Source organism: Chiloscyllium punctatum, chromosome 44 (assembly GCF_047496795.1).
Source record: "Chiloscyllium punctatum isolate Juve2018m chromosome 44, sChiPun1.3, whole genome shotgun sequence".
Lineage (NCBI taxonomy): Eukaryota > Metazoa > Chordata > Chondrichthyes > Orectolobiformes > Hemiscylliidae > Chiloscyllium > Chiloscyllium punctatum.
The window spans coordinates 39,542,602-39,569,467 of NC_092782.1; the positions used below are offsets into that span (position 1 = coordinate 39,542,602).

The following is a 26,866-nucleotide window of genomic DNA, read 5'->3' on the forward strand; positions in this document are numbered from 1 at the left end:
TTTGAGAGTGGGGGGGGGGGGGGGGGGGGAGGAGGAGGAGGAGGAGGAGGAGGAGCTTGTCATCTCACTCATTCCAGCTCTGTAATAAGAAATGATGAGACAATCTTGTCACTTCACCTGAGTATCTCAAAACAACCCTCAACAAGAGAAAATACATCAGCACATCACTGCCAACATCCACTCACTCAATTCCAAGCTCCAGAATTGATTTGGGAGTGGTTTGAGAATTTCTGGCTTAGTCACTTTCCACCAAACCAGAAATTAAACTTCTTTTCTACTGTTTTTCCCAATGAATTTGAAGTGTGAAAAAACATAGGGTTATGAAAGGATAAGTGAAAAGTGAGACAGAAAACAGTAAAAGGTCATTGGTGTGAAGAAATATGAATTTGAATATATTCAAAGATTACCAAGAGAAGTAGCATAAGAAAATGCAATAACTTACAAATAAAATTGAACAGTTAAAACAGTGACAGGGAAACCAATAGGGTAGACGGAAGAATCTTCATAAAAAGTTTAGATATAAAGTAATAATGCAATCTTCAAGATCTGAAATAGTACATTATTGTAATGTTGGTATGCTTTTAGAAAAAATCTGACTACAGCCTGCTGTCAACCATTAAAAAAAGTCATCTTCAAGGTGCTCCTCAGTCATTTCCTCCCTTTGACAGAGGAGCTCCTCCTGGAATCGCAGTGTGGTTTCGGCCACAACTGAAGTGATTTCCACTGGGCGACAGCTCCAGGAGAAATGGAGAGAAAATAACCAACCCCTGTACATGGCCTTCTTCGACCTAACAAAGGCCTTTGACATCGTCAATCGGGAAGCATTATGGAGCATCCTTCTCTTTGGCTGCACCATGAAGTTTGTCACCATCCTTTACCTGCTCCACAACGACATGGAAGCTGTGGTAATGAGATATGGTTCCACCACTGGCTCATTCCTTATTCGAAACAGTATCGAGCAGGACTGTGTAAATCACCCCCAACACTATTCTCAATCTATCTCACTGCAATGCTCCACCCTACCACTGACAAGCGTCTTGCTGGAATGGAGCTAACTTACAGAACATGCAGGAAATTATTCTACGTTCGCTGCCTTCAAGCCAAAACCAGTCACCCAACCAAGTGTTGCCAAGCATCCTGATGAAGGGCTTTTGCCCGAAATGTCGATTTTCCTGCTCCTCAGATGCTGCCTGACCTGCTGTGCTTTTCCAGCACCACTCTAATCTAAACACTGGTTTCCAGCATCTACAGTCCTCACTTTCGCCCAGTGTTACCAAGCTGCAATACACAAATTATGCTTATGTATGTGTAATCTCAGAGGACGTACTCCGGACCACTGTCAGCATACCGAGAGAGACATGTGACAGCATGGGTCTCAACCTGAGCATCTGCAAGAAGGAAGTCCTCCACCAACCTGACCGAGCATTGTGGAGTAAACCCCCAATCATCAAGATCCACACGGAGGTCTTAGGAGAATGTTGGCCACTTCCTATAGCTCAGGAGTGCCCTGTCAGCCAAAGCAGAGATTGAAGAAGTGATCCAGCATCATCTCCAATGTGCTACTGCAGCCTTTGACTGCCTGCGGTAAAGGGTATTCAAGGTCAATAGATGCAACACCAAGATCATGGTTTATGTGCTGTGATAGCTCCCACTTCCTCCTATATGGCTCTGTCTACAGCAGACACCTCAAGATACTGCAGCAGTACTACCAATGCTGCCTGCACAAGATCCTGTGAATCCGTGGGAAGACAGACTCACCAACACCAGGCCAACATTCCCAACATGGAAGGTCTGATAACCCTTGATTGGCTAGGATGGCCTGGACAATACTGTCTGCATGACTGATGCGAGACTCTCCAAGTAGGTTTTCGATTCCCACCTTCAAAATGACAGGCTTGCTGGATCCAGGTGGACAGAGTAAGTACTTCATAGATACTCTCAAGGCTTTGTTGGCAAAGTGTAACATTCCCATGGACATCTGGAAATGACTGGCTCAAGTCTGTCCACAATGGAAGAGGAGCATCTTGAGACTTGCCATCGGCAGAAAAAATGAAAGCCAGGTGAAAATAGCAAAAGGAGGGTGCTGCCACACCTACTGCCCCAAGTGTAAGAGAGCCTGTGGTGGCTGTATTGACCTACAGCAACTACGGACTTACACAGAGTGGAAGAGAGTCATCCTTGTTAGCGAGGCTCCACAACTGATGCTGACTGTTTTAGAAACAGCACGTTGGTTAAAAAGATTTTTTTAAACCTGCAAGCCAAGTGTCAGTGAATTCCCTGTCTGTTTGGAATTGTTTGGAGCCTAAAGGTTGCGTAGTGCAATTACAAATTAAATGCACCAATAATTGTGATCTCACTGTTCTTTCAAAACAGCAGCTCCTTTTTTCATAGGAAAACACAAATCTTTCAATTAAGACACTGGTTTCCAGTTAGTCTAAAAACAAGTTAAGAAAATGCATGAATTCAACAGCATAAGCTAGCAGGTTGTCAATTAATTTTGATGTTAAAATTATCACATTTTAAACACAATGTGAACATTTAAGTGGTCATGAATTTGGGAGCATCCAGGAACATATATTTATTAAAACTTCAGTTTTCCTATCCTATTTTTAAAACTTAATTTACAATTGCAGTTCCTGAAGTGTAAAAAAAAATTTCTATTTGTTACACCTTTACATTGTAGCATTTTGGAAAATGAAAATTCAAATCTAAAGAATTGAATGAAACAGTAATACACACCCAGATACCCTAAATTCAAACTAGCATACTTCACCGGCATAGTTTTGCTGGTTACACAGATAATTAACTTACATTGAATCTTAAGAGTCATACAGCACAAAAACAAACTCTTCAGTCCAACTCATCCATGCTGACCAGATATCCCAATCTGACCTGGTTACATTTGCCAACATTTGGCCGAAATCCCTCTAAATGCTTCCGATTTATAAATACATCTAGATACCTTTTAAAATGTTGTAATTGTACATCACCACCCCTTCCTCTGGCAGCCTGTTCCATACACGCACCCCTACCCTCCATGTGAAATATTTACTCCTCAGGTCCTCTTTAAACACGGCTGCATTCTTGTTTTAAAAACATTAGAACTGTCATGAAGAGGTCGGTGGTCTTTCAGTTCATGCTGGGGGATTGAGTACTGATTCTTTTACTATTCTTTTATCTTCTGTAAGCACTTCAGACACAGCAGTACTTGTACTATGACGCAGCAATGTATTTGTTGCATTATTTGCCTTTTGTTTTCTGTTTTGTTGCATCCAGCTGAGTGTGCCTTCAACATTGCATTTAGAATGAATTTTCTACTTTTTGTTTAAAAGTTGTTCTGTTGTCTCTGTTGTTAATTTCAGCCCACTCATTTTTCCTTTGTTTGAATTTATGTGTTTTGTTTTCATTGTTCTAAGGGTGTTGCATGAAGGCTTGTTAAACTTTACAAAATCAGAAATTGCTGGAGAAACTCAGCAGGTCTGGCAGCATCTGTGGAAAGAAAACAAAGCCAACATTCTGGGTCGAGTGACCGTTTCTCAGAACTGTCCTGAAGACCCCTTTCTATCTCCGTGTATTTTCTTTTCCTCTCCCTCTTGCTCTGCCTGATGTTGAACATTATACAGATCAGATAAGCTTCTAAGTTCAATTCTTGATCTGCCCTGCATTCCCTGTGTTTAGTCATGCTTGTCCTCAGTGCTGCAGAACAATGGAGGGGCTAGGAAACTTAATCAGCCTTCCTGAGAGTGATGCCACAGAAAGCAACTGGCCTGGATGGAGTGTCTAGTCATGCACTCAGATCCTGCACAGCAGGAGTATTTGCAGACATCTTTAACGTCTCTTTACCAGGTTCCCATCTGCTTCAAGGTGGCCACTATCATCCTGGTGCCAAAGAAAAATAAGGCAAAATGCCTTAACGACTACCGCCAAGTGGCTCTGACATCCGTCATTATGAAATGCTTCCAGTGGTTAGTAATGGCACACTCAACTCCAGCCTTCCAGCTTACCTTGATTCACCAGAATTTGCCTACCCTTCACAATAGGTCCACAGATACCATCTGCCTGGCCCTACACTGATTCCCTGGAACATCTGGATAACAAGGACACCTATGTCAGATTCCAATTTATTGAGTCTAGCTCCACCTTCAAAACCATAATTCCAGCTAAAGTCTCCAAACTCTGAGATCTAGGATGCTACTCCTCTCCCCTGCAATTGGATCCTCAAATTCCTGACCTGCAGACTGTAATCTGTAAGGATGGGTGACAACACCATCTCCACAATAGTCCCCAACTCCATTGCCCCACCAGGCTGTGTACTCAGCCTCCCACCCCCATTATTCCCCTTTACATGACTGTGGCCAAATTCAGCTCTAACTCCATTTCCAAATTTGCTGATGAAACCACTGCAGGGGGTTGGATTTCAAAAAAAAAAGATGAGACAGAGTGCAGGAAAGAGACAAGACAGTGGCTTGGTATGAAGACAACAATCTCTCCCTCAATTTCAGCAAAACAAAGGAACTGGTCATCAACTTCAGAAAGCGGAGTGGAGGACATGCTGCATCTGTATCAATGGTGCTGAGGTGGGGGTGGTTGAAAGCATCAAGTTCAGAGGAGCAAATACCCCTAACAATCTATCCCGGTCCATCCGCATTGACACTACAATCAAGAAAACACTAACATGCCTCTACTTTCTCAGAAGGCTCAGGAAATTCAGCACATCCACAATGACTCCTACATTATAATATTTATAGCTACACCATAGAAAGCATCCTATCTAGATGCATGACAACTTGGTATTGCAACTGCTCATGGTGCAAAACCACAAGAAATTAGAGTTGTGAATGCAGTCCAGGCCATCACAAATAAACAGCGCTCCTTCGACTGACTCTTGTCTACACTTCCCACTACCTCAGGAAAGCAGCCAACGTAATTAAGGATCACTCCCAGCCTGGTTATACTCTCTTCCACCCTCTTCCATAGGACAAAAGATACAGAAGTTTGAAAAGATGTACCAGAGTTAAGAACAGCTTCTTCCCTGCTGTTATCAGATTTATGAATGGACCTATCTCATATTAGAGCTGATCTTTCTCTACATCTTCTCTGTACCTATAACACTACATTCTGCAATCTAAACTCTTTCTCGGATGTATTTATGTAAGTTATGATTTGTCTGGTTAGCATGCAAAACAATACTTTTCACTGTACCTTCTCTTTACGAGACGATAATAAAACAAATCAGAATATGCAATATAAGCATATACAGATTAAACAAAAATGGAACATGGAATGGTGCAGATCACAAAATAAATTTCATTATCAGATTAAAATCAATAGCGTATAGCAACATTAGCATTACATACTTTTTAATTCACCTTTCAAAGATTATGACTGATCTGTTTCGCATTCGAGGAGTGTTGTAACCTTTTCATTTCAACCTGTAACCTTTTCAAGTTTTTCTCCATGGGACCTGTTAACACATTTTTTCAAACTTACCTGAGAGAAAATATTTGCCGTGGGAGTCACTCTGCAATCGACAATGCTGTAGAAAATTGCCAACAACCTATCCAGTGGGAATGGTTTGGGGCCAAGGAGGTGATTGCTGGTCTGTAAGAAACAAGATTAATCAGACTGATCCATCACAGTAACAGTGCATTAAGGGATGTTATATGCTTGCATTCCAGTTAGGTGAACAACCCCACTTGTTTATTTAATTCACTTTCTTAAACTGCTGTGCACCATGTGTTCAAGCCACAACTACCACGAATTAATGGGATGACTGTTAAGGAGAATAGCTGAAGGTTTGAAAGTCAACAATGACAATACTACAAAACAAAATATCACTGTTTCCCTTTACACTGATTTCATAAAACACCTAACATGGTGTCAATGAAAATCCTTAGATAAAAAGGAAAAAAATCAGATGTTTTCTACTTTGCTGTGAATGCATCCATCTTTTCAATCACAATTCATAACATGAATCTGATCAAATTCAAGTCTACTTATAAAGCTATCAATCACAGATGGAGTATAGCAATGTTTTCTTTTTGTTCATTTCTGATTCACCACTCGCACCACTCTATGGGTTAATTGTTTAGCTTCAATTTCCACTGTACAAGTTTAACAGTCCTAATGTTGTTTTATTGTTTTTATTCCCCAAGTGTTCCTCAGGACAACTCACTCCAAACATCTTCTATCCTGCCACATAATACATAAACTTTAAGAGTTTCAAGAAATATTTGATCCATTCTTCAGGAAAAAGATTGAGAACCCGAGACAGCACCTGTCGACAGTGGGACTAGCTAGGCAGTATTCCTCAATAAAGCCTCTTAATAGCTCGCTGCTTTGGGCAGTCTCCCAGTGGTGCTGACCCAGTCAAGGGCTGGTGGCTCTGAAGCCTCAGCATCTTCATGAGAAGCAGCCATAAAGAACAGCGAGGGCATCGTAATGTGGAGGCACCTCTAAGACAGACACATGTAAAACCTAAGGGAGGTCAAGCAGGCAAGCACCTCTGATCTAAAGATGATTCTGTTGAATACTTTATCAGGCAGGTGAAGGGCTATTTAATAATTGAACAAAACATGCATGCAAGCTGAATATACAGCAATTTAAAAAGTTATCTGCGAACAGCTCATCAGAATGATGAGTAGTCAACCAAAAAAATAACAGGACACAAACAAGTTCTGATAACAAACCTACATACTGGCAATTTTACTTGCCACTTCCTGAACTGAACCAGAAAAAAAAACTTAAAATTTTAAGCAGCAGAACTTGTCAGGTTTTCAGCAGCACTTCTGAATTTTTGCAGAAGGTATATAATAACAACCAGAGACTCCTTTCATTTCATGACATGCCTGATACTACTCCAATTATGTGAGTGCAAAGCAGGTTATACATACGTACGCATATATAAAATATATTTTGTCATCACTCACATGAATAATATAATTCACAAAAGAAAACATTCAACAGTACAAATAATACCTTGTATGGTAAACAGCTGAATTGATGACAATTAATTTTGATATTTAAGCAGAGTCATAGACAGCATTAACAAATATGGACTCGAAAATACCCATCTTAAGTACTGGTATCCTTAAAACTCAATCTACCACAAGCTCTGCATAAACTACCTTGCTGCCAACAAATTTTAAAGGTACTTAAAAGCATTTATTAATTTACAAAAAATATCCAAAAGTTTTGATGCTATTGAAATCAAGACAGATCAGAATTTTTAGCCACTAACTTAGGACAGTGGTCAATAAAATACAGTAGAAATGAGGCTTCAAATGGGCTCTAATGCCTTGAAGATACATGGAGAGTTGGGATGGAAACTTCCAGGAGAGGCAAAGACTTGATATAGCAGCACTAAGAGAAACAGGTATTTTGGGTAATGAGGATCATAAACCAACAAAATAGATGAGTAGTAAACATCAGAGCCAAACCTATATGTTTGTGTAAGAAATCAAGAGTTGGAGCAGAATGAACAAGTTATTTGGAATCAGGAATTAAGATGTACCATCAAAGTCGTATGCATTGTGCACAAGGAGATGACTTATGCACATCCTTGGAACGGATGAGCTTCAATCCTGCTCAGGAAGACGTTATAAAAAATAAAAGGCAGACAGGATAAGACTCCTCTTACCCATAACTGTTCTTTACCAACTGTTTGTGGATATGACACCTTTTTCATTCATTTGCATCAGTAGAAACAAAATGGAACTCAGAGTCTACATGCCTCTGGCATGAAAGTTCGGGAAGCCCTCCTAAATCTCACAGACATGCGATGTGAACTAGGGGAAAGAAAGAGCATTATCTTTCTGATTACAGACTAATGAAGGACACGAGTTAACATATGGTTGATGGAAATACAAATATCAACGTGCAGTGTGTGGGAATATTCACAAATTAAAAAGTTATCTCCTTGAAGTCTAACGACCATAAATAGCACATTGAAGCTACTTTACAATGACTAGTTAAGTCAATTCTACTTTTATTACACGAGATGAAATTTTTTGAAAATTCTTTTTTGGCATGTATGCATTGCTGACAAGACAATCTGTTGTCCATCCACAAATGCCCTCCAGAGGACAGTGGTGAGCTACTTGTTTGAATGCCTGCAGCCCTTGTGGTTTTGGTCTACTCACAGAGTTGTTAGTGAGGGAGCTCCAGAATTTTTATCCAGAAATATTGAGGGAGCAGCAATATATAGTTCTAAATCCTGAGGTACATAGCTTGGTGAGGAACTTGCAGGTGGAGTTGCTCTAATGAGCTGTTCCCCTTGTGTTGCTAGGTGTAGAGGAGTCAGGCTTGGAAGGTGCTATCAAAGAAACCTAGTGAGCTGCAGCAGCACATCTTGTAAGATGGCAGACCACTGCTTGGGTGTTGATGGAAGGAGTGAATGTTTAAGGGGATGGATCAATTTTCAATTAAGCAGGCCATTTTAATCATGGGTGACGCTAAGCTTCTACAGTATTGATGAAGCTGCTCCCATTCCATTTTGTGCCTTCCAGATGGTGGACAGGAGAGTCAAAAGGTATGTTTGTCACCACAGAATTTTCAGTCAAAAGTCTATTGTAATTTTTAGTGCTGTAGTAAATATTGCATACAAATTTCACACAATTCATTAGGTAATGTGCCAGCTGAAGTGGAACTGAACTAACGAGATAGGTTGGATACAATAACAGTGCTCAATTAACAGGACATCCCAGTCAGAACACCCTCTTGGAAATTAGATGAAGTTAAACCCTAAAAATATCAAATTATATCTCTCGCATGGGGGACAGGTCAGTATTAGAAGGGAAGAAAAAGTAAACAGCTCTTTACTGCACACATCAAAAAGAACAACAATGATATATTACCCAAAAATCAAAGAGTGAAAGATCCAAACCAACCCTCTAAGTTTACTGCAAACAAAATAGCTTGATACTAAAATTTGCATACTGTCTAAACAGATATCTGCAGAAACCTGATGAATTTCCCCAGTGATCATTATTTAAAACATAAAGCAGTTCAGTCAATGTTAAAACCAAAGTGAAACATGAGAAAATGTGCAACTTCATCACACAACTGATCAGTTTTCTTTAATTAAAGCACTTTCCCCAGCCATGTTATGATTGTGTACAGCATCACATTTAAAATTATTATTAAATTTGGAATAATCCAAAAGTTAGTAAATATTACCATCTAGAAAACTGGTGCCATTTCAGGAGTAATCAGAGTTGCAGCAGAGACAATGATCCAACTGGGATTTAAATAATAATAATATCAATAATCACCTTCTCATGCTTTTTCAGAAATGAGGTTTTCTTAATTTTCCCATGATACTGGAAATAAAACAAGAAGAAAATTTAAAACATTGTAATAAAAGAGCTACAGCTGCTGGAGATCTGAAAAAACAAACAGAAATTGCTGATAAAACCCACTAGGTCTGGCAGCAGCTGCTGGGTTTTGGCAACAATTTCTGTTTTGACACTTAAAGTACTCAAGTCAATTATATAAATGCAATTTAAAAATTTGTTTCTCAAATTATAAACTTTTTTCCCCCCAACACATGAATACAAGTTTATGATCTTAACTACTTTGGCGTAAATCCAAAATGTTGACTAATTCAACCAATAATCTCAGATTGAAGTAGTATTTCCAATTAAAATAAGAGATTTCATTATCAAGTACTAGTCATCTACCAACAGAAATCCTGCCCAGTAAACTAATGGATAACTTTGTACAGATACACAATCCTTTCCAAACAAAATGCACTACAGTATTTTGATCTGAAACACAAACCAAATATGAGGATGTCAGACTTGGTTCAGTGATAGCATTTTCACCTTTATGTCAGCAGTTGTGGATTCAAATCCTATTCCATATCATGAACATGAAATCATGAACTTTCATCTGCCTCCTCAAGGCATTATCATGTGGTGCTTATGAAAATGGAAGTAAACCTACAAGGTTTGTAGCTCAGGTTGAGTTTAATGTACAGGTTTGCTCGCTGAGCTGTAGGTTTGAGATCCAGACGTTTAATTACTTGGCTAATGTTGATGGAGGTGAACAGTGCTGTTACATTGAATGAGATCATTGTTTCGTCTTCCTCTATTTTGGTGTTTTTGATGATTTTTAGGAATTCCTGGGTGGAATGGATAGAGTGCTGTGACTCTTCTACTAGGTATTTCAGTCTTGCGTGTGGTTCTTTGGCCAGTCTGTAAGTTGGTGTTCCGGGTAGTGAGACTATGGGTCTGAGGGGGGCTCCTGGTTTATGGATGGTTGGTAGTCCATAGAATTGTGGGGTGTTGGTCCCGTCTGGTTTCATTTTTTGCAATTCCATCTTGTTTAATTGTCCGGAATTGTGTAATTTCGTAACAGCACTATTCACCTCTATCAACATCGACCTGGCAAAGGAAACACCTACCACACTTTTAGAAGAGACCATCACACACACCCCAATCACCATCAATCACATTACCAACAAAAACATCATGAAGCTAGTGGACCTGTGCCTCACCACTCACTTCACCTTCAACAACATAATCTACAAACAAACCAACGGCACACCCATGGGATCTCAGCTATCAGGATTCATAGCAGAAGCGGTAATGCAAAGACTAAAACAAACAGCCCTACCAACCATCAAACCAAAAATCTGGGTCCGCTACGTAGATGACACCTTTGTCATCACAAAACGAAACAAGATAGAAGAGACATTTAACATCATTAACCACACCCTCACAGGCATAAAGTTCACCAAGGAGGAAGAAACCGACAACAAACTCGCATTCCTGGACGTCACAGTCGAAAGAACGGACAACAGAGAACTACAAACCTGCGAATACAGAAAACCGACAAACACTGATCAAATACTTAACTACACCAGCAACAATCCCAACACACAAACGAAGCTGCATCAGAACGAGCCACCACACACTGCAGCACAGACAAACTTTGGAAAACAGAGGAGAACCAGCTATACAACGTATTCAAGAAGAACAGATACTCAAAAAAATACAATCTGCAGATTCCTCAAGAACAAACCATGACAAGCAGACCAAACACAGCCAGAAACCCTAACCACCTTACCATACATCAAAGAAGTTTCAGAAATGACAGCCAGACTACTAAGACCCCTCGGAATCCTAGTAGCACACACCCACCAACACACTCAAACAAAAACTAACAAACTTAAAAGACCCAGTACAACCCATAGACAAAACCAACGTTGTCTACAAAATTCCATGCAAGGACTGCCACAAACACTACATAGGACAAACGGGAAGAATGTTAGCCACCAGGATACACAAACATTAGCTAGCCACAAAAAGACACGACCCTTTCTCCCTCGTAGCCCTCGTAGTGGATGAAAAAAAAACATCATTTCGACTGGGACAACACATCTATCCTGGGACAGGCTAAGCAAAGACATGCCAGAGAATTCCTAGAGGCCTGGCACTCCAACCACAACGCCATAAACAAACACACAGATCTAGATACCATCTATCAACCCCTCAGAAAACGAACAGGAAATGACATCACCACAAACCCCAGGAACCCCATCCAGGACAAACATATAAATAGAAAGCAGGAGACAACAGCTTCGCTTCACTTGGAGGTCACCACTGATGATATTACCTAGCTAGGTAATGAAACATCTGGATATATCAAACCTACAGCTCAGCGAGCAAACCTACACCCTAAAAGGAAGTAAATCTTTATGGTCTATGAAAAATTCCTAACCAATGTCCTTTTTTAAACAATAGTCTTTTTGTAAAAAATTGATTTGCTCATGGGATGAGACCATCTCTGGCTGGGCTAGTATTTATTGCCTATCCCTAAATGTCCTGCAGAAAATGGCGGTGGCCTGCTTTTTTTGAATTGCCACATTCCTTCGGTGTACAATCTTCACAATGCCTTTAGGGAGGGAGTTCCAGGAACTTGACCCAATGATAATGAAGGGATGGCAATATAGTTTGAAATTAGGTTAGTATGTGGCTTGGAGGTAAACTTGTAGGCAATAGTGTTCCCATACATCTACTGCCAGTTGCCCTTCCTGACAGTAGATATTGTGATTTGGATGGTGCTGTTGAAGGTGACTTCGAAGGTACTGGCAGTGCATCTTGCAGATGTTACACACTGCATTGGTGGCAAAGGGTCAAAGGTGGTAGATGATGTTCCAAGCAAGCAGACTACTTTGTTCTCTTCAGTATTGTTGGAACCGCACACAACTTGGCAACTGAGAAATATTCCTTTACATTAATGTTCAGTAATTCCATTTGACACAAAAGCAAACAAAGGCACCATCAAACACCGTATTTTTAACCATCTGAAATAACTGACTCTATGAAGATATTCAGGTAGGAATGTTACAATAGTGCTGCCTTCACATTAAGGATATGTTCTCAACTTCAATGATTGTGAATCAGCTCACTAGAGTTTGGAACTGAACTTTTTCTAAATTTTGACAACCTCAAGTGCAAAGTTTACAACCATAAAAATCTTCTCAAAACTCGCTATGAACAATTGTCTTAACAATGTCATCATGTCTCTACTCCTTCATGCATTCTCAAGATGTAAAGAAACATTTAAAATCTACACATTTTAATATCACTAAGTATATACTTCAACATTCAATTTAGATTTCATAAACAAATTGAAGCAGTCATAAGCAGCAGCAGCAGCACAATGTGCTGATATATGATAGCACACTTCCTTCACAGTCCTTCAGCACACTTACCAGCATATATAATGTTATGATATAGAACCAGTGAAATTGTGGGGGGAAATGCAACTGACTGTTATGGCCCTCCATTTACCCTCTACTACTTAGCTCATTAAGTCTATAATGACCAATGGCAATACATTGCTCAAGAAGAAACTATAAATGCTGTTTTGCTAATACTGACTGTCTTTTAGAGTACTGTCACACAACCATATAAAGCTTGCTTAATACATAGTCATTATGACAAGTTATTACAGCAGAGCCCATGCCAACTCCCTACAGAGTATTCCAGTTAGTCCTGTTCTCCCAGTCTATCCCAATAGTTTTGCAAGTTTATTTCTCCTCACTGTCCATTCTTTTGAAATTATTGCATATCGAATGTGGAAATAGAGATTATGAGAATTTTATAGGTTATCACCACCGTATAAAAATATTCTTCTTCACATCTTACTGCAGCCCTTGCTCAAACTCTAAAACAAGTTTCTCCTTATCTTGTACGACCAACAAAGGGAAGTTTCCAGCCTTTGTCAACCTTAATCCAAATTTGCCATAATCCCTCACACATCCATCAAATCTCCCCTCAATGTGCATTCTGAGGAGAACAACCTTAGCTTCTCCAATTTGACCTTGCAGCTATAGTCCTACATTGCCAGAACCATTCTAATAAATCACTGCTAGACATACTCATCCCTCCTTCAGCCAGTAATTAGAACTGGACAAAATATGGTGCAGCTTAACCAGAGATTTTGTAAGTTTTAGCATAACTTTTATGCATTTATATACCATGTCTCTAATTATGAGCCCAGAATACCATGTGATTTGCTAATTACTATCAAACTGCTAAGTTTGAAGATCTGCGCACATGAATCCCCAGATTCCTCTGTCCAACTTTAGAACTATGTGATTTACAAGTCAATATTACTTACAACTTGTAAGTGAGCTAACAAGGATTTCAGTATCAATTAACCTTTCATACTTCCACAAAAAAAAGACAGAAAATGTATTTATAATCATTAAGTCAGAAGACCACAAACCATGCACTCAATTGCATAAAGATGAGTATGTATCCTGAACAAACTGAAAACACTGGAAAAACATAGAACATTACAGCGCAGTACAGGCCCTTTGGCCCTCGATGTTGCGCCGACCTGTCATACCAATCTAAAGCCCATCTAACCTACACTATTCCTATGACGACTTAAGTGAACTTAAAGTTGACGAATCTACTACCGTTGCAGGCAAAGCATTCCATACCCTTCCTACTCGCTGAGTAAAGAAACTACCTCTGACATCTGTCCTATATCTATCACCCCTCAATTTAAAGCTATGCCCCCTCGTGCTCGCCGTCACCATACTTGGAAAAAGGCTCTCCCTGTCCACCCTATCTAACCCTCTGATTATCTTATGTGTCTCTATTAAGTCACCTCTCAACCTTTTTCTCTCTAACGGAAACAGCTTCAAGTTCCTCAGCCTTTCTTCGTAAGACCTTCCCTCCATACCAGGCAACATCCTAGTAAATCTCCTCTGTACCCTTTCCAGAGCTTCCACATCCTTCTTATAATGCGGTGACCAGACTGTACACAATACTCCAAGTGCAGCCGCACCAGAGTTTTGTACAGCTGTAGCATAACCTCATGGTTCTGGAACTCGATCCCTCTATTAATAAAAGCTAAAACACTGTATGCCTTCTTAACAACCCTATCAACCTGGGTGGCAACTTTCATGGATCTATGTACCTGGACACCGAGATCTCTCTGCTCATCTACACTACCAAGAATCTTACCATTAGCCCAGTACTTTGCATTCCGGTTACTCCGATCAAAGTGAATCACCTCATACTTGCCCGCATTAAACTCCACTTGCCACCTCATCTATGTCTCTGTAACCTACAACATCCTTCATCACTATCCACAACTCCACCAACCTTAGTGTTGTCTGCAAATTTACTAACCCACCATTCTACGCCCTCATCCAGGTCGTTTATAAAAATGACGAACAGCAGTGGACCCAACACCGACTCTGGAGGTACACCACTGGTAACTGGACTCCTGGATGAACATTTCCCATCAACCACCACCCTCTGTCTTCTTTCAGCAAGCCAATTACTGATCCAAACTGCTATATTTCCCACAATCTCATTCCTCCGCATTTTGTACAAATGCCTACTGTGGGGAGCCTTCTCGATCGCGTTGCTGAAATCCATATATACCACATCAACCAGTTTACTCTCATCTATCTGTTTGGTCACCTTCTCAAAGAACTCAATTAGGTTTGTGAGGCACGACCTACCCTTCACAAAACCGTGCTGACTATCCCTAATCAAATTATTCTTTTCTAGATGATTAGAAATCCTATCTCTTATAACCTTTTACAACACTTTACCAATAACTGAAATAAAGCTCACTGGTCTATAATTACCAGGGTTGTCTCTACTCCCCTTCTTGAACAGGGGAACCACATTTGCTATCCTCCAGTCTTCTGGCACAATTCCTGTAGACAATGACGATTTAAAGATCAATGCCAAAGGCTCGGCAATCTCCTCCCTGGCTTCTCAGAGGATCCTAGGATAAATCCCATCCGGCCCAGGGGACTTATCTATTTTCACATTCTGCAGGATTTCTAATACCGCTTCCTTGTGAACCTCAATCACACCTAGTCTAGTAGCCTGTATCTCCGTATTCTCCTTGACAACATTGCCGTTTTCTAGGGTGAATACTGTCAAAAAATATTAAGTGCTTCCCCTATCTCCTCTGACTCCACACACAACTTCCCACTACTATCCTTGATTGGCCCTAATCTTACTCTCGTCATTTTTTTATTCCCTAAATACCTATAGAAAGCCTTAGATCCCATTCACCAACAACTTCTCATGTCTCCTCCTGGCTCTTCTGAGCTCTCTCTTTAGGTCTTTCCTGGCTACCTCGTAACCCTCAAGCGCCCTAACTGAGCCTTCACATCTCATCCTAACATAAGCCTTCTTCTTCCTCTTGATCAGGAGATTCCACTTCCTTCGTAAACCACGGCTCCCACACTCTACAGCTTCCTCCCTGCCTGACAGGTACATACATATCTAGGACACACAGGAGCTTTTCCTTGAATAAGCTCCACACTTTTGATGTGCCCATCACCTGCAGTTTCCTTCCTAAATCTTCCCTAATCGCATCATAACTGCCTTTCCTCCAGCTGTAACTCTTGCCCAGTGGTATACACCTATCCCTTTCTATCACTAAAGTAAACATAACAGAATTGTGATCACTATCACCAAAGTGCTCACCTACTTCCAAGTCTAACACCTGGCCGGGCTCATTACCCAGTACCAAATCTAATGTGGCTTCTCCCCTTGTTGACCTGTCTACATACTGTGTCAGGAAGCCATCCTGCACACACTGGACAAAAACTGATCCATCTATAGTACTCGTACTATAGTGTTCCCAGTCAATATTTGGAAAGTTGAAGTCCCCCATGACAACTAACCTATCTCTCTCACTCCTGTCGAGAATCATCTTTACTATCCTTTCCTCCACATCTCTGGAACTATGCGGAGGCCTACAGAGAACTCCCAACAGGGTGACCTCTCCTTTCCTGTTTCTAACCTCAGCCCATACTACCTCTGTTGACGAGTCCCCAAACATCCTTTCTGCAACTGTAATACTGTCCTTGACCAACAATGCCACACACCCCCATCTTTTACCATCATCTTTGTTCTTACTGAAACATCTTAAACTGGAACCTGCAACAACCATTCCTGTCCCTGCTCTATCCATGTCTCCGAAATGGCCACAACATCGAAGTCCCAGGTACCAACCCACCTTATTTCAGATGCTCCTGGCGTTGAAGTAGACATTTCAAACCAACTTCTTGCTTGCCGGTGCCACCTTGCGTCCCTGAAACTTGATTTTGGACCTTCCTACTCTCAATCTTTTCTATACTTGAACTACAATTTTGGTTCCCATCCCCCTGCTGGATTAGTTTAAACCCATCCCAATAGCCTTAGCGAATATCTCCCCACTCCCCCCCCCGCCCAGGATACTGGTACCCCTCTGGCTCAGATGAAGACCATCCTGCTTGTAGAAGTCCCACCTACCCCAGAAAGAGCCCCAATTATCCAAGAACCCAAAAACCCTCCCTCCTGCACCATCCCTGTAGCCACGTGTTCAACTCCTCTCTCTCCCTATTCCTTGCCTCACTAGCACGTGCAACAAACCAGAGACCACTACTCTGTTCATCCTAGCTCAAAGCTTCCATCCTAGCGCCCTGAATTTCTGCCTTAAATCGCCATCTCTCTTCCTACCTGTGTCGTTGGTGCCTATGTGGACCACGACTTGGGGCTGCAGCCGTCTCCCTCTTAAGGATCCCAAAAACTCAATCAGAGACATCATGAACCCTGGCACCTGGGAGGCAACACACCAACCATGTGTCTCTCTCGTCCCCACAGAACGTCCTATCTGTCCCCCTAACTATGAAGTCCCCAATGACTACTCTTCTGCTCCTCTTCCCCCTTCCCTTCTGAGTTGCAGGGACAGACTCTGTGCCCCAATGGTTTCCACTGGTAGGTCATCTCAACTTGAATAAATTTTAACATCCAACCTCAGCTACCTTAAGAAATTCCACACTGTAATGACCCTTAGAAAAGAAATTCTACTCATGTGTCTTAAAAGGGAGGCTTCTTATGCAAACTATTTCCCCTCCTTTTAATCTTCCCAAAAGAGAAAGCATCCTCCTGTTAGCCGCCTTTACAAGTCCCCCAGAGTCTTGACTTTCAATGAGATCATCCCTCATTCCTTTACGCTCCAATGATTACAAGCCTAAAGTCTTCAACCTTTCTTCATAAGGTAAACACAAAGCCATGCTGACTATCTAATCAGTTCTTGCCTTTCCAAATACATTTAAATCCTATCCCTCAAAATCCCCTCCAACACCTTATTCATCACTTACGTCATGCTCACCAGTCTATAGTTCCCTGGCTTTTCCTTACCACCTTTCTTAAATAATGGCACACATTAGTCAACCTCCAGTCTTCCGGCACCTCACTGGAATCAATAAACATGGATATTAGTACAAATATCTCAGCAAGAGGCTCAGCGATTACTTCCCTACCTTCCCACAAAGGTTTGAGAGAAGCCTGGTCAGAGTCCCAGGGATTTATCCACCTTTATGCATTAAGATGTTCACACCACCTCCTCTGTAATATGGGCACTTTCAGAAATCATTTCTCCAAGTTCTGTAGCTTCAATATCCTTCTCCGCAGTAAATACTGAGGCAATGTCTCAGCCATTTCTTGCAGTTCCGCAGAAAGATGGTCTTGATGATCTTTAGGGGCCCTATTCTCTTAGTATTCTTTTGTCCTTAATGTGTTTGAAAAACCCCTTTGGATTCTCCTTAACTCCATTTGCCAAAGGTATCTCATGTCCCCTTTTTGGTCTCCTGATGTCCTTCTTGAGTATACACTTACCACCCTTATACTCCTCTAGGGATTCACTCAATCCCAGCTGACCAGACCTGACATATGCCTCTTTCTTTTCCCGACACCTATCAGCCTTCCCCTTTACATTAACAGGAACATACTGTCTCTGGACTCTTGGTAAATCATTTTTAAAGTCCTCCTACTTTCCAACTGTCTCTTTTCCTGCAAGTAGCCTCTCCCAATCAACTTTTGGAAGTTCTTATGCAATACCGTCAAAATTGGCCTTAGTCCATTTAGAACTTTAACTTTTTTTCCGGTCTATCCTTTTCCACCGTTTTTTAAAAACTAATAGAATTATGATCACCTGGCCCAAAGTGCTCCCCCCATTGACACTTCTGTCATTTGCCCTGCCCTATTTTCCAAGAGTAGGTCAAGTTTTGCTCTCTAGAAGAAGAAATTTTACTTGTACACACTTAAATTCCTCTCAAATTTAAATATCATTATGGTAGTCTCAGTATATGTTTGGAAAGTTAAAATCCACTACCATGACCACCTTATTATTCTTATAGATATCAGAGATCTCCTTACAAATTTGCTTCTCAATTTCCTGCTGACTATGGGGGGCCTACAGTACTATCCAAATATGCCTTTCTTACTTCTCAGTTCCACCCAAATACCTTCACTGGACACACTCCCAGGCATATCCTCCCCAAGTAAAACTGTAATGTTATCTCTAATCAGAAATGCTACACTCCCACCCAACTTTCTTGCTCCCCCTCCACCCCCCACCCCATAGCATCTATACCCTGAAACATTAAGCAGCCAATCCTGCCCTTCCCTAAGCTACATTTCTATAATAGCTAGGATATCCCAGTTCCATGTTTCCAACCATGCTCTGCTTTACCTGTTAGGCCTCTCCCATTGAAATAAATGTAGTTTATCAGTCTTACCTCGTACTCTGCTTTGCTCTTGCCTGCCCAGACGATTTGACTTGCTCCTCTTTCCAAATGTACCAGCCTCAGACTCCTCTATTCTCGCTATATCTTGGGTGACAGTCTAACTGCTCTAGAATAACTTAATATCTATGTTTTATATTTATTAAAAATTAATCAAGAGACAGATCTCAATAAAAAAATCCCTCACCCTACTCACTACTGTAGATTGTCGAGAAAAAAAATTATTTCTCTTAAAACAAATACTTAACTGATCAAGCTCTGCGATCCTGACATCCTCAGCTGTGAGTAGTTCCGATAACAAGTCCTCTCCAAGGTCAGGTATGAAATTTCACTGATTGGAGTTCAGTCCAAGAAAAACAATTTCAGGGATGCTTGTAATTTCACAGTCACCAGCTGTGGATGTTCACTGCTTAGTTTTATTTTGATTTTTTTTTAATTCTAGAGCCATTCTCCGACTGCCCACATAGTCTCTCCTGACAACAGGTCTCCTGCTCTCTCTCTTCTCCCATTTAAAGTATCATTGTTTTTGATCTTTTTTAGCAGTTCCAAAAACAAAGCAAAAACATAAAAGTAGTAATTACTGTTCTGATAAACTTCAAATAAAAAGCAGCTCTTACAGTAATGATTCTCTGCTGTCCACCATTGTGCATTTTTGGTTATTGAAAATAAATATGGTACTAGGAGCAAACCTTGACATGGCTTGCCAACTTGAAAATTATCCATCTATTTCCACATTCTGCCCCTTGTTAGCTAACAGTTCTTTATCAATGCTAATGTGCTATCCCTTATACCACATGCGTTTAGCTTGTACACCAATGCATCATGGGACACATATTCAAATACCTTTAGGAATACAAGTACACCACATCCACTGGTTTCCCTTATCCACTATGAATGTTATTTCATCAAAACCCTAATAGAAAATCAATACTTTCAGGCAGATGCAGCACGACTTTGTTAAAGGAAAAGTGTTTAATTACTCTATTAGTATCCAGCTATAACCACCTAAAAAAGCTGGATTCTAGAACGTTCCCTAACAGGCCTATAATTTCTTGAATGCATTTGCTATTTTCTAATCCTTCTAGAATCTAATGAATTTTGGAAGATTACAACGTTTAAAAGACATTTGGATAAGTACATAAGAAAGAAATGTTTGGAGGGATATGGGTCAAACACAGGCAGGTAGAACTGGTTTAGTTTGGGATTATGGTCAGCATAGACTGGTTGGACCGAAGGGTCTGTTTGCGTGCTGTAGGACTCAATGTGTCTAATACTGGTGTGACTGCTTTTAAAACCTTAAGGTCTCTGTTCTGGCGACTTGCCTGCCTTTAAATCCCATAGTTTTCCTAGCACCTTTTCCTCACTATCATCTCTGGATTTTCAATTACCTTTGTAAACTTTTCTTCTATTACGAAGATAGACACAAAATATCTGTTCAAAGCTTCCACCATTTATGTATTTACCATTATCAAATCCTGGATACTCACTCTCTCTAACGGACCAAGACTGGCTTTAGTTATTCTTTGCCGATTAAAATATTGTAGAAACTCTTACTATCATAGTTAATCATTTCCTTTCAGGCTGGCAACAGCCTTTTTTTGTAAAAAACCTGAAAATTTATTGTTCCATTAATAAATTTATTTTCCATGTGTGAGAACTATATATCTGCTCTTATTTTTCCAAAAAAACTGAGTTAACCCAATTCCTACTCAAGGCTATACAAAAGCTTTAGCCAGGTGAGAGGAAGAAATTGCATTTCCAAAAATGCTGCAACCCAGCAACTCACTTTCTTTTCATAAGCCATATGATTTGTTTAAATTAATACTTCTGAAAGTGTTTTAGTATCTTCAAAGGTGATCCTAATAGTTACTCCTGATACTTTGCACTGTTACTGCAGTAAAATATTTTTTCCTAACTTGAATCAGTAAAACACAATATCTACCCAAGGACAACCAAAATTTATCACCCTCATATGTCAAACCTGAAAATATTTCAGAATGTTCAACCTTTAGAATAGGTTTCTTAAAGCACTGCATTTTGATTCATTGCCATTACATTTTCCCTTGATCAGTTATCCTTCTATCATACACAACATGAAACGTAAGATTTCCAATGAAAGTTCTCATATCTAAAACATTAACAGTTTCTCTCTCTTCTCCTGTACTGCCAGAGCTGGTTTTGTTTCCAGATTTTTAAAAATTCCATTCTACATGCATTCATAAAAACAATTAAAAGCCAGGATTACAGAAATGGGTTGAACTACCTTTGAGAAAAACCTTTTGTCTGTTCTAGCAGGATTGTAGGAGGAGAGGTAGGCTGCAATCAGCAGGAATTTGGAGTAAAATGGAAGTTCAACATGTGCATGAATGGAAAGTCCTGAGCATTAAAAACAAAAAAAGACGACTTGAGTCGGCAAAGTTATTCAAAATACAGACTTTCAGCAAAAATAATTGTGGACAGAGATGGACATGTGCTGAAGTAGAACATTTGCTCAATTTCTCTCTATTTTTGATATTTAATTCCAGGTACTGTTTTTGATTGCTCTTCTTGATAAAACTGTAAGATAAAAACACAATACTACACATTATTGCTAGTTGGGAAATTGTCAAGCAGATGCTTCCCAGTTCCTTTTATGATGTAAAGAAAATCTGGAAATCTCATGCAATACTACTTGCATTCAAAAGATAGAATAACATGACGTTTCACTAATTCAGGGCATTAATTTTCGACAGTAAAAGGATAATAATAACTCTTGGTACAAATTTTAAGTGGAGAGGGCAGTGTGAAAACTGAGGCCTTTGAATCATAGACAATTAAAATGATCATTTGGCAGGACTTACTTTCTTTTTGTCGATGAAAATGGATATAAAATTTTGATCTAACGAATGATCTATTTCACAAGGTTCAAATTGAAGCTAATGTGACATTTACAACTGCAGTAAAGTTCTTTACACATCCCTATTTCCTTTGTTACTACTTATCATTCTTCAAGACTCAACAGAATACAGGCCTGTTTTCCCAGTCTGTCTTCGTAGGACAGTCTCACCATCCCAGGAACAAGTCTGGTGAACCTTCACGGCATTTCCCCAATGGCAATAATAGGGGAACAATTGAGTATTAAAAAAAAAAAGAGTAAACCACCAGAATACTTTAAGCATATAAATAAGTAGTACTGATAAGCAGTAGACAATCTAGCAATATGTTGAACCTCCATGGTTTTTCGACTTATCGAAAAGACAGAGAGGTGGGCAGAGGGGGTGGGGTTGCCTTGTTAGTTAAGAACAAAATTAAATCTATGGTATTGAATGACATAGCGTCGGATGATGTGGAGTCTGTGTGGGTGGAATTGAGGAATCACAAAGGCAAAAAAACCATAATTGGAGTTGTGTACAGACCTCCTAACAGTAGTCAGGACCAGGGACGCAACATGTACCGGGAAATAGAGAAGGCATGTCAGAAAGGCAAGGTTACATTGATCATGGGTGACTTCAATATGCAGGTGGACTGGGTAAATAATGTTGCTAGTGGATCTAAAGAAAGGGAATTCATGGAATGCTTACAGGATGGCTTTTTGGAACAGCTAGTCATGGAGCCCACAAGAGAGCAGGCTATTCTGGACCTAGTGCTTTGCAATGAACCAGACTCTATAAAAGATCTTAAAGTAAGGGAACCCTTAGGAAGTAGCGACCATAATATGGTAGAGTTCAGTCTGGAGTTTGAAAGGGAGAAGGCGAAATCTGATGTAATGGTGTTACAGTTGAATAAAGGTAATTATGAGGGCATGAGAGAGGAACTGACTAAAATAGACTGGAAGCAGAGGCTAACCGGGAAGACACTAGAGCAAAAATGGCAGGAGTTTGTAGGTATAATTGAGGACACTGTACAGAGGTTCATTCCCAAGAAAAGAAAGATTAACCGGGGAGGGATTAGACAACCTTGGCTGACAAAGGAAGTCAGGAAATGTATTAAAGAAAAAGTGAGATCCTATAAAGTGGCTAAGAACAGTGGGAAATCAGAAGATTGGGAAGGATACAAAAGCAAACAGAGGATAACAAAGAGTGTAATAAGAAATGAGAGGATCAAATATGAAGGTAGGCTAGCCAGTAATATTAGAAATAATAGTAAAAGTTTATTTCAGTACATAAGAAACAAACGACAGGCAAAAGTAGACATTGGGCCACTTCAAACTGATGCAGGGAGCCTAGTGATGGGAGATAAGGAAATAGCAGGAGAACTTAACAAGTACTTTGCGTCAGTTTTCACAGTGGAAGACAGGAGTAATATCCCAAAAATTAAAGGGTGTCACGGGGCTGAGTTGAGTATGGTTGCCATTACGAAAGAGATAGTGCTAGAAAAGTTAAAAAGTCTTAAAATTGATAAATCTCCTGGCCCCGATGGGATACACCCGAGAGTTCTGAGAGAGGTTGCTGAGGAAATAGCAGAGGCATTGGTTGAGATCTTTCAAGAGTCACTGGAGTCAGGAAAGGTCCCGGACGATTGGAAGATGGCTGTAGTAACCCCCTTGTTCAAGAAAGGATCAAGGCAAAAGATGGAAAATTATAGGCCAATCAGCTTAACCTCGGTTGTTGGTAAAATTCTAGAATCCATCATTAAGGATGAGGTTTCTAAATTCTTGGAAGAGCAGAGTCTGATTAGAACAAGTCAACATGGATTTAGTAAAGGGAGGTCATGCCTGACAAACCTGTTGGAATTTTTTGAAGAGGTAACAAGTAGGTTAGACCAGGGGAACCCAGTGGATGTGGTCTATCTGGACTTTCAAAAGGCCTTTGATAAGGTGCCACACGGGAGACTGCTGAGCAAGGTGAGGGCCCATGGTGTTCGAGGTGAGCTGCTGGGATGGATTGAGGATTGGCTATCTAACAGAAGGCAGAGAGTTGGGATAAAAGGTTCTTTTTCAGAATGGCAGCCGGTGACGAGCGGTGTCCCGCAGGGTTCGGTGCTGGGGCCACAGCTGTTCGCATTATATATTAATGATTTGGATGGAGGCCCCATTTGGAGTACTGTGTCCAGTTTTGGTCCCCACACCTCAGGAAGGACATACTGGCACTGGAACGTGTCCAGCGGAGATTCACACGGATGATCCCTGGAATGACAGGTCTAGCATATGAGGAACGGCTGAGGATACTGGGATTGTATTCGTTGGAGTTTAGAAGATTAAGGGGAGATCTAATAGAGACGTACAAAATAATACATGGCTTTGAAAAGGTGGATGCTAGAAAATTGTTTCCGTTAGGCGAGGAGACTAGGACCCGTGGACACAGCCTTAGAATTAGAGGGGGTCATTTCAGAACGGAAATGCGGAGACATTTCTTCAGCCAGAGAGTGGTGGGCCTGTGGAATTCATTGCCACGGAGTGCAGTGGAAGCCGGGACGCTAAATGTCTTCAAGGCCGAGATTGATAGGTTCTTGTTGTCTAGAGGAATTAAGGGCTATGGGGAGAACGCTGGCAAGTGGAGCTGAAATGCGCATCAGCCATGATTGAATGGCGGAGTGGACTCGATGGGCCGAATGGCCTTACTTCCACTCCTATGTCTTATGGTCTTAACAGTCGATTGCAATTGGCATAAATGAAAGTAGATCATTATTTGTACATCATTCATCCCATGGTCATTAAAAAATTAATTAAATTATAAATTATTTATATGAATTATGCTCTTAAGGTTACAATTCACACTCTTAAATTCTTTATCAACCAGCAGCAATTAAAGAAATGTCTCCTCTGGTGAACTAAACCAGGGTTGGTTTACCTTTCAGATGTTCACCTTCTTTATCTTCTTGCTGCAGCCTCTCCCACTGAGAACTGAAACATACAAAATAATGTATTTAGCAAAATAACAATTTTCATCACAGAACGATGGAAATCAAACAAAAATCAATAGTTTTTGCACTCTTACTTTTTAGAGAAGTTTTATTTTTTAAAAAAGTCAAGCTTTTTTAAAGTCACTTATGGGATATAGATGTTATTGTTAGCTTCAGCATTTATTGGCTATTGCTAGTTACTCCCCATAAAGCATTGGTGAGCTTCCTAAACTCCTGCAGTCCATGTGGTAAAGTCCTCCCACATCAGTTAGCTATGGAGCTCAAGAGCTTTGACTGAGCGATAATGAAAGAATGGTAATATAATTACAATTCAAGAATGTGCATGACTTAGAGAAGATCTTCCAGGTGTAGGTGACCCCCATGAGCCTACTGCTTCATTTCTTTTAGGTGGTTGAGGTCACAGGTTTGAGATATACAATCAAAAACATCTTGGCTAGTTGTGGCACCTCGTGGGTGGTGCACACTGATGGCACCATGAACCACTATTGGAGAAACAAATGTTTACATTAGTGGATGGTATGGCAATTATGAAACTAGATTCATATATTTCCACGTATGGTCTTTAACTACAACTAGCTCCTCCATCTCACCAACAGTGCACCATAAGAAAAACAAAGATAATAGGTATTCTTAAAGAAAACTAAGGATGGGCAATAAATGCTGGCTGAGCTAATATTACAAAGCATCCCACATTTTATTTTAAAAAAAGAAACTCTGTTCTGAAAGATTGTGTGTAAACAAAAATAATGACATAGCAGCAAGACAGAAATGAAACAAACGTCTTGAGTCAGGATACATTCAGCACATCACAGTCCCTAAAGAAACCATGCTAAGAATCCAAGCGATATAGTGTACAATAAGCTGAGAGACTTAACATTTGGGTCAAGATCCTCTATCAGGCTGAATCAGGGTGTACACAGCATATTACAACTATGAATGAAAGAAAGAGTGAAAGAAAGCACCAATGAAAAAAACCAACGAAAGAAAGGAAGATGTCTACTGGTGTGTCAATGATAGCATTTCTTCTTCCATCTAGTGAAAGCGAGCGGCCTGACAGAAGGAAATTTAATTAAGGTAATTAGATTTGTATGTATGCGAGATGCATCATGCGGATAATCTGGAAATGGGAATTTTCAACTCTTGTTTTAGTTTAATGTGACCAGTTTAAGAAAAGTCGTGAGTTTTTTTTTAAAAATCAGCATTGCAGTCACTAGCAAACCGCTGTTAGCAAGACTGAGCCTTGGCAATTGGTATTTGATATTTGTCACCTTGATCTATCATACTTCTACTGAGCTACCATGTAAAATCAAAGTGTTTGCAACCTGTGAAGAATAATTAGCCTCATGTCAGTTACATACTCAAGAACAGATTTTGATACTGGTAATATTCTGGGATGGTCCTCTTCACTTATCTAATTTCAGCTGCCGAAGTACTATTGAGTGATTATGCTTCTTATAAAGGTGATTACCTTGAGATTTCTCGTAAATAAACCGTTTCCATTGCTTTTTTCAGATGTGGTTCAATGTTTCGCCACAGCCGTCGGGTATCCTCTTCTTTGGCTAAATAAAAACATCAGCTTTTTCAATCAATCATTGTAGCTGCACTTTCTTCCTATCCCTAATTTTCTACTGACATTCAAGCAAAGCAAATCAGAAATAAGAAGTCTAACGTATTTTTCATTCCTTTAGGGCCCAGTGAAACGGACCAGACTAAACCTCCTCAAAACATATTAACAAGATAGCTTACACCCCAACTTTTTTTTATTTTTAAAAGCAAATGTAAGATGTTGTGTTCCGGATGTAATTCGAATGGTCCAACTACCAGGCTTGAGACAAAAACACACTTTATTCTTACACTATAGTTAAAATATAAACAAAAGAATGAAGAATTGGAATAACTTAACTCTACTGGAAAACTATTAGAGTATTTAAGTACTAAACAGTAACTGTTTCAATTTGG

The 26,866-nt window shown here is 40.1% G+C and overlaps 1 protein-coding gene across 4 annotated transcripts in view; it reads right to left on the reverse strand.

Annotated features, from left to right (window-relative positions):
- orc5 (origin recognition complex, subunit 5) overlaps positions 1-26,866 on the reverse strand; it is a 108,212-nt gene that overhangs the window by 25,370 nt on the left and 55,976 nt on the right. For all 4 annotated transcript variants that reach the window (XM_072562701.1, XM_072562700.1, XM_072562698.1 and 1 more), the window contains 5 exons: positions 26,376-26,466; positions 24,835-24,887; positions 21,330-21,442; positions 9,273-9,320; positions 5,491-5,601 (listed from right to left, as the gene is read on the reverse strand). In XM_072562701.1, coding sequence (XP_072418802.1) covers positions 5,491-5,601; positions 9,273-9,320; positions 21,330-21,442; positions 24,835-24,887; positions 26,376-26,466 — 416 coding nt within the window. The remainder of the gene's footprint in view (positions 1-5,490; positions 5,602-9,272; positions 9,321-21,329; positions 21,443-24,834; positions 24,888-26,375; positions 26,467-26,866) is intronic.